The following is a 9606-nucleotide window of genomic DNA, read 5'->3' as shown; positions in this document are numbered from 1 at the left end:
GTGGACTTGGTACCGACCCCTGATGCACTCCCACCTTCCCCTCAAACTCACCACTGTTCCCGTCCTTCATCCTTACAGCTGTGCGCGCTCTTTTGTGCATTGCCATCACTACTCTGATCAACCATTCCTCCACTCCTAACTTCCTCAATGCCCATGTCAATACTTTGCATGGAACTCTATCGAATGCTTTCTCCAGATCAACAAACCCAAGAAACAACTTCTTCCTCTTCTCCATGTACTTCTCCTGCAACTGCCTCACAATGAAAAGCACGTCTGTCGTTCCTCTTCCTGGCATAAATCCAAACTGCATTTCGTCGATCTTCACTTTCTTCCTTATCCTCCTCTCCAACACCTTCATTCCATTCTCCAATAACTTTATCGCTCGGTACGAGCCACACTCCAGAGGGTCACCTTTCCCCTTGTATAGAGGGACGAGGGTACTCAGTTCCCAATCCACTGGAATGCGGCCTTCTTTCACCACCAGATTACAGATCTCTGTCATTCTCTTCACACCCCAACTTCCTGCTGCCTTCAACATATCTCCCACAACTCCCGTCGGCCCTCCCGCTTTTCCACTCTTCATTGCTTTTATCGCTTCCTCAACTTCCTTCTCAGTTATCTTCTCTGCCGGTCCTAAAACTGGGTTGCTCTCTATGTTGCCATCCCATTCATTCTCTGTATTCAACAGCATTTCCATATATCTTTTCCATCTTCCTTTAATTCCATCTGGGTCGACAACGATTTGTCCCACTTCATCCTTCAAGCAACTCACCCCCATCACATCACACCTCTCTTTCGCTATCTGCTTTGCAATCCTGAATACTGCTTTCTGACCCTCTTCCGAATCCAAGCGTTCTCCGAACATTTTCCTACATGCCTGCCTCCTGCGCCTTTGCTACCTCTTTCTTTGCAGCCTTCCTGGCTGCCTTATAACTTTCATGCTCTGCTGTTTCTGCTCCCGTACCCTTCGCCTTCTGCCACTCCTTGAACTTCTTCCTCTTTTCGTCAATCCTCTTTCCAACTTCATCATCCCACCACCATGTTTCTGAGTGCCTCGGTGGTCCTTTTGTCCATCCACATACCTCGCCAACGGTTCCCAACAGACTAGCTTTCATTGACATCCAACCACTTTCAAGCTCAACCACATCATCCTCTACCCTACTCAGCCTCTCTTTTAATGCCTCCCTTACTATCACCTCTTTCAACCTCCACACCTTCATTCTCGGTTGGTACTTTACCCGCCGAGCACTCCTCGCACCTTTCAACCTTATGTCGCAGACAACCAAGTGGTGCTGTGAAACAGCCTCCTCCCCCGGGATCACATTTGTGTCCCGGAGGTGCCCCCTATCTCGCCTACGCACCATCAGGTAGTCAACGGTTGTCGTCGACCCACCTGACGTGTATGTAACAAGCTTATTATCCTCTTTCTGGAACTGAGTATAACAAATCAGCTCCATCAGCAAACTCCAAAATCCTTTCACCTTCTCCATTTCTCACACCATATCCATAACCCCCATGAACTCCCTCAAAACCATCCATACTCCTTCCCACATGTCCATTTAGGTCTCCTACCACAACTTCCTCATCTTTCACGTTTTCCATCAGCTTCTCTATCGCACACCAGAACTTGTCTTTCTCTTCATCGCTTCGACCAGCCTGCGGGATCATATCCCGAGATGACGTTCACCAAGAGCTTTCCAATCATCATTTTCACCATCATCAACCTATCACTCACTCTAGTCACACTCACCACACTGTCTACAAACTCCTCAGAAAACAGGACACCAACACGATTCACGCCCTCCGGGCACCCTTGCCACATAAACTTGTATTTCTGTCCCTGCCTACCCTTCACCATTCTCACACCACTTCCCTTCCATCTCGTCTCTTGCACACAACATAATCTGGTCTGGATATGAATCTGGATTTGGATATGAGAATTATTTAATTTTAAAAGCGATTCTTTACCAGAGTATGGATTAACCATCATACAGCATAATCGATTCGTCCTCCGAAAGGAGCATCTGGCAAACCCTCCCATTTGCGTTCGTAAACCGCTTCAGGAAGTTGTCACTCAAACTCCTGTGTTTCAATATCAGCCATTATCTTTCTTGGGCAAGCCACATTTCAAAGTTGGCCTCCAAAGCCAGCCGCCCTCCAACATGCAAAGTCCTTCATTGGCACACCTGAACTCATATCCACCTACAAGGTATTTATCCGCAGCTTGGAGTGCTGCTCTCCCCTCTAGGCTAGCTCCTGCCTCACGCCTTGAGTTTGATGCCATGGAAACAAAGGCCTTCAAGATCATTGGAATCTCCCATGATGAAACAGTCTATGGGCTTATCACTTCGCCATCGCAGACAGGTCTGTGTTCGTTGCCTTGTCCCGCCTCCTTCCTGTTCTTCCACCCTCTGCTCTTTCCGTGCTTCGTCACCCCCCCCCCCCTAGTTTCTTCTACAGGGCACAAATGGTCCACCAGCAATCCCCTTCTGACAAAACTCCCAAAATCGAGAATCTCTGTTCACCACTCATTTGTTCCCTCTTTCCCCACCTGTGGAATCTTTGATCTTTACCACTCCCATTAATCCACCCTTCCAAATTTCCAGTTTGTCCTTTAAGTGTTTCCTTTTGTATCAATCTTGGCCACCCCATGTATCCATTCCTCCCCCCACTGATATTATTTGTCCAAGTCTCCCTTTATTTTGTCCTTCAGCCCTGCTGTTTGTGTCCCTCCCCTTTCTCTTGTGTTACTCTTTGTCCTGACCCATTCATATTTGTATCTCTTCCACAAGCTTTGACTCTGCATGCAAAAAAAGACCTCTCCAATTTTGTTGGGATCATTGATTTGATCGGCATATTTCGCTATTGCTTGGGAGGCGAGACAGTGCACCGACATTCTAATCAAGGGGACTATAAAGCGCCTTCAGAAAGTATTCACACCCCTTGAATTTTTCACTTCTTGTTGTTACAGCCTGAATTTAAAATGGATTAAATTGAGAGTTTTTGGCACATATCTGTACATAATACTCCAAGTCAAAGTGGATATATATATATTTTTTTTTTACAAAATAATTAAACCTCTTTGCTCTGACACTCCAAATTGAGCTCAGATGTATCCCATTTTCTTTGATTATCCTACAAGTTGATTTGAGTCCACCTATGGCCATTGATCTGATGACGATAATTGAACTCTGGCCTGACTGCAAAAATCGAGCAAGACTCATCACCAGGGTGGGATCCAGAAAATTTTTTGGAGGGTTGGGGGGGTGGGTTCACTCTGTTAAAATATTCACAGATCGCAAAATCTACCAACAAGCCTTAGTCCAGTCAATGGATGTCTATTTTTTTTTTTAACTCGACAATATTTTACAACAAATCTAAACGCTGCGTATCAGGAATGAACACAGAGCTAGAGGAGAAAATTAACGTGGCTTGGATTAATTGCTGCATGAAAGAAAAAGATGCACGTGATTATCAATTGTCCAATGATATCTCACACGACGATCATGTGACAGACTACAGAACAGCATTCGGTAGGGAGCATCTCCGCCAGGTTAAACGGTTTACGTTTTGTATCCCACAGCTCCCTACCCTGGTGGTTACCCAGGGGGTAACCAGGGGGACCCTGGTGTTGGGCTCGCGGCTAGGGTGCCAGCTTAGGATCCTAGGATCCTGGGTTCGAATCCCGGTCGATCGCTGAATTAACGCCAGGGGGGTTGACTCAGCCTGTCATCCTTCCGAGGTCGGCTAATTGAGGACCAGTTCACTGGTAATTCCCTGTTTGTCGTTAAAGGCGGCAAAAAGGGTTGGTGTCAGGAAGGGCATCCGGCCGTAAAACATTGCTTCAAAACGGGGACCAAAAAAAAAAAAACCACGGTTCCCGAAAAAGGCCAATCCCCGCTTGCGGGGAAAAATGGCCTCTAAAGGTGGTTATTTTTTTTTTAATATATCCCACGGATAAACCGGATCTGGATTAGGACCTGAAGCAAAATCGAATCTGCTTCTTATTGTCGCCAAAACAGCTCATCCACCGTTTAGTTGTAAAACGTCCACAACTTTTTGAGATTTCATGCTATATATCATTTTCAGCCCGATCACTCACTAGAACCACCTTTGGAGGCCATTTTTCCCCGCAGAGCAGGGGTTGGCCTTTTTCGGGCACCGTGGTCCCCTTTTTGAAGCAATGTTTTATAGCCGGATGCCCTTCCTGCTGCCAACCCTGATCACTCAATGGAGAATAATAAATTATAAACTTAATTACCGTACCTGGATCCTGATTTGGGTCTTTACAAAAATCGAACAGATTTGTCCTCGTCAAAGTCAACCTGTCCACCAGGTTTCGTCCAAATCCATCCACAACTTTTTGAAACTTCATTCTATATGTTATTTTAGACCAATCGTTCACTATGGTGAAGCATCACTTTAAAAAATTCTCATATCTGGATCCATATTCGGATCTTCACCAAAATCGAATCAATTCTTCCTTGTCACTCACTCAACCTGCCCAAGTTTTGGCCAAATCCATCCACAACGATAAATCGTTTTTGGCCCTCTCTCTCAATGGCAAAGAATCACTAAAAAAAAAATCTCGCATCCAGATCCGGATTTTCACTAAATTCAAATTAATTCGCCCATGTCACACTCAGCCTGCCCACCAGATTTCATCTGAATCCGTCAATAACTTTCAGATATCCTGCACGCAAACAAACTGACAGCGGTGGAAACCTCTGTCCATTCCAGATGGCAGAGGTAAAAAAAAAAAAAGGTAGGGGTGGAGGATTCAGGTGCACCCAGTGAACCCCCCTCTTCCTCCACCCTCTCCACCATCAAAGCATAAGGTAATAGTTCCCAATATGAAGCCCTATCGCTTTCTCTTGTAGTCAATGTATGGTTCCTGCTGTGTATCAGAGCATGCTGGGTAATTTACACATCCTCACACCACAACCACATGCTGATGCTTCCACATCATTTTGCTCTGGACAATAAGATTCTCATGTTTAATTCAGCAGATGTAAAAATAATAACTTGATAATCAATCTTTGCATTTTATTGTGAAACGTTTTAAAGGGAAATTCAAAAAAAAAAACGAACAATGTCGAGATTCTGCAAAAACCCTGGCCGGCCTTCGTTTTGTAATTTACATGTCAAGGCAGCAGACAGTTACAAACTTGGAAAGGAAGACAGGGGACAGGGGACAAAGGCGAATGCGGAATTCTTCACCGGCTAATGAGCACCAATTTCCTCACTGGATGCAACACACGAGGCATTCGACGTGCATTTCTTTTAAGAAAATCCTGACCTGTTAAATTGGCTCACCTTTTACAAGATTGGCCACCTTGTTAAAACAACAGGGTGGCCCAATCCATGGAACCTTCAATTCCACCAGCTTGTCGATTTGCACCCAGGTAACGGTAACCTGGAACAATGCAAAAGGATCACTGGTTTGCCAAAAGACGTACGAAATGGCTTCGTGAGCGCTGATACGAAGTGCTCCACCGACCTCTAGAAATGAGCTTGAACCCCAGTCACAAAGGAAATCTGACCTTTTCCAGGAGGTCAAAGTTACCAGCAGTACAAATGTTGAAGCAAATGGAGCAATCAAGTGCGAAATTATTGTGGTCCTCATCGCTTTTCAGGCTGTGGTCTTGATCATCATTTAGGAGCAACTCTTATGGTCGGTCGTGTCACCACCGTCGCACTGCATCAGGCATAGGCGGAGGTTGCAGACCATTCGTATCCTGAAAAATGTCAGAAACATTAGGGAAGTGAAAGGAAAAAAAGATTCAATGGAAAGGAAATTTGTTATGCGAGGTTGTTCCCCTCCATTTTATTTTGAAAGGGGAATCCAAACACTCGGACCACCGTGACGCTAATCTCTCCCTGGATACACGACAAAACTGATGTCTTTTACCGATTTCCGATTTATAAAGTACGCAATTTTGGGATTAAAAATTGAAATCTTCTTCTTCGATATTTAGCCATGACGTCACACTCAGAAGTCGACCGCCAAATCCGTACTGTCTTCGGATTTAACTCAAAGTATAACGGCACTCAGTAGAGAGCATACCTCCGCCAGGTGAACAGTTTACGTTTTGTATCCCAGAGTAGACCAGAAAATCACAATACAGAATCACATTTAATCAAAATCATCCGTCCACAACTTTTTGAGATATCCTGCTTTGTATTGTTTTTGGCCCCATCTCCCAATGGTCATTAATCACTTTAAAATATTCTACTAGCCGGATCCTCACCAAAATTGAATCGATTCTTCCTCGTCACACACACAACCTGTCAAAGTTTCTTCCAAATCCATCTATAACTTTTTGAGATATCCTGCTATATGTTGGTTTTAGCCCTATCACTCAAAAGTGAACAATACTAGCCTGGTGTTGGGCTAGCGGTTAGGGTGCCAGCTTAGGATCCAAGGATCCTGGGTTTGAATCCCGGTCGATCGCTGAATTAACGCCAGGGGGGTTGACTCAGCCTGTCATCCTTCCGAGGTCGGCTAATTGAGTACCAGTTCACTGGTAATTCCCTGTGTGTCGTAAAAAGGCGACAAACAGGGTTGGCGGCAGGAAGGGCATCCGGCCGTAAAATCATTGCTTCAAAAAGGGGACCAAAAAACAACAACAACCACGGTCCCCGAAAAAGGCCAACCCCCGCTTTGCGGGGAAAAATGGCCTCTAAACGGTGGTTTACTCAATAGTGAACAATCACTTTAAAAATTAAATAATCCTCATATCCGAATTCATATTCAGATCTTCACCAAAATCGAATCGAATCGTCCGTGTCAGATACCCAATCGGTCCACCAAGTTTCGTCCAAATACATCCATAACTGTTTGAGATATCCTGTTTTTGTATCGGTCCACCAACGGTCCACCAACTAACTATGTATGGTTTTTGGCCCAATCTCCCAATGGCGAAGAATCACTTTAAAAATTCTAGTCGCCGGATCCGAATCCGGATCTTCACCAAAATAGTCATTTCGTCCTTGTCACATACCTTTTGAGATATATCTCAAACCAAATACCGTCCAAATATCTCAAACCTTTTGAGATATTTTGTTCACAAACAAACAGATAGACAGACAGGGGTTTTTTTTTTTGGTTTTTTTTTTGTATACTGAATCGAGGCTCGTGAAAGAGCTAACATTTACTTCACAAACAAATCAACCAGACAAACAAAATATATAAAAAGAGGGAGCGGAAAAACAAGATGGAGAGAGAAGGGGGAGCACACAAACACAACATTTGAGAGCAGGGAGATGTGTGGAAGGGAGAGGGCTTGGGGGGCGGAGGCGTGGGAAGGGGGGGGGGGGGAGGGAGAAGTATAAAACCCAAGGACTTCCAGGACAGAAGTTGGTATTTCAAAAAAGTGGAATTGGGGTGAAATTAGCGGGGGTAGAAAAGATCAAGGTTTTGGATGGGGGAAGATAAGAGATGGTGGTGAACAGCTGTACCTTTGGTGGCGGAGGTAACAAGGTGAATAATTTTCGAGTTTTTGCAAACATGCCGGGTCTATGTGTCCTTGATGGTTGTAGTAATACAAAATGAGATGGTTTCATGCTACACCAATGGCCAAAAGATCCGAGGGTTGCCGGAAATTGGAGGTTTGTCCGAAATACCCGGTGTGAATCAGGCCTACAGAATGGTCGCTTTAGTACTCGGAACATTTTACAGGGCACAGTTACGAAGCAGATGGCGATATACAGTGGTGAGAAAACGTTTGTGAACCCTTTAGAATAATCTGTATTTTTGCATAAATTTGACCTAAAACCTGATCAGATGTTCATCAGAGTCCTAATAATAAAAAAAGAACCTGATTAAACAAATAGCACACACACACACAAAACAAAATCTTTTTCATTTATTTATTCTGAGTAAAATGATCCACCATTCAATTTCTTTGTTTGGAAAAGTATGTGAACCAATCAGCTAAATTAAAGGGGTAATTACAGTCAGGTTCTTTACAAATAAATATTTACAAATAATAGTTCTTTACAAATAATTTGGGCCAAAATTCCTCCAAGCCGATGTGCAAATCCTCCTCGTCAGGTGGTGCCACCAGTTACGAAATGTAAATGTTCACATACTTTTCCCAACAAAGAAATTGAATGTTGGATCATTTTGCTCAATAAATAAATATATTTTGTGTGCTATTTGTTTAATCAGGTTCTCTATTATTAGGACTTAGATGAAGATCTGATCACATTTTCGGTCAAATGTATGCAGAAATACAGAAAATTTGAAAGGGCTCACAAACTTTTTCTCACCACTGAGAAACTTTGTTGTTATCCACCATGATTGAGTGAGAATGATCCTCCCATGATTAAGCGGAAGAAACAGCCATCACGCTCAACTGCAAGACCATCTCTACCCAGCTACCAGCACATGTGCACAGGTGATTTGAGTGGTGACTCAAACACCTGTGTTGGCCTGCTGGCGACGAATCTCCCCTCACGAACATCCCTCCCTACCTCTCAATCGGAGCGGAACATCGCCACGGCACGGATATGATCGTGGGACACAACATGGCACGACCACAGACACAAATGTCGTCCCGAGAAAGTATGAAATGGTACGATCCTGCAACATTCAGAACAACGGGTCAGCATGCTATGGTGGTGGGACAAAGCATTCGTCACCCATTTGGTCAGCAGTGTGCCTGGGTGGTGTCTGTGCCGGTGCCGTATTTCTTCTGGAGTGATACAACCGAGTTATCAATTAATACAAAATCCCTGATAAACCGTCAATTGAATTGAAAAAGAAAACCTACCAATTTGTAGTGAACATGTGACCAGCATTTTCATCTGAACTGATAACTTCACCAACACATTCTTAGTCTGAATCACTCGCATAGGCTCAACGATACTGCTCTAAAATTCCCCCGAAAGCATTTCCATCACTAATTTTGTCTCCAATAGTTTCTTCACAATCCCACTGATCAGTCTCAACATACTGAGGACCTTCAGAGTTGCTAATGATGGAGGAATCGGTATCGGAGCTCGGAATAAACTTTCTCTAAGTAAAATCGCATGTGGATCTAGGTGAGTTAACGGTGTGATGTCACTGGCAAAATCTAAAATCAACACTCTATGGCTATTTTCAGAATTATTTGGGTGTTTGGGTTTCCCCTTAAGCAAAGGAATAGTCTCAGGGAGGAACCTGTATACCAGCGAGATGATGCTTGCACATCATCACAATGTGTTCACATCAATTGCCAATGAATAAAGTTGAGTTTCTAAAGAATGTTTCAACTTCTGCATTCACACAACAGTTTAGTCTTTCCCAAAGAAGATGAGGTATTTTTGGTGGACCTCAGGGATGCAGACAAAGTTCCAGGAGGCCACAATCTATGTAACAAACACACCCCCACCCCTTTTGGGTAGTGACCTTAAGGTAAACACCATTTTCCTTTTTTGGACCCCCCACTTCTTTTGCATGCAGCACAAGTTTGTGGGTAGCATCATTGGCTTAGGATGCGGCTGTGCCACTGATGCAAGGCCCTCTGCTGGTTAGAGCAATAATTTGTAATTTGTTCAGGATTCCGGGGAAGCACGGCTACCTTCGTGAAAGATATGGGATCTTTAAGGTCCACTAACTAA

The 9606-nt window shown here is 44.0% G+C and overlaps 1 protein-coding gene across 1 annotated transcript in view; it reads right to left on the bottom strand.

Moving 5' to 3' along the window:
• Positions 1 to 4983: 4983 nt before the first annotated feature.
• FKBP15 (FKBP prolyl isomerase family member 15) overlaps positions 4984 to 9606 on the bottom strand; it is a 43986-nt gene continuing 39363 nt past the window's right edge. Inside the window, exon 24 of the mRNA XM_068133983.2 lies at positions 4984 to 5738. Coding sequence (XP_067990084.2) covers positions 5685 to 5738 — 54 coding nt within the window. The 3' untranslated portion in view covers positions 4984 to 5684. The remainder of the gene's footprint in view (positions 5739 to 9606) is intronic.

This window comes from Myxine glutinosa, chromosome 13, assembly GCF_964187855.1.
Source record: "Myxine glutinosa chromosome 13, kmMyxGlut1.1, whole genome shotgun sequence".
In the NCBI taxonomy this organism is placed as follows: Eukaryota; Metazoa; Chordata; class Myxini; order Myxiniformes; family Myxinidae; genus Myxine; species Myxine glutinosa.
The sequence above is the reverse complement of the archived record's forward strand: the minus strand, read 5'-3'. Positions and strand labels throughout refer to the sequence as shown.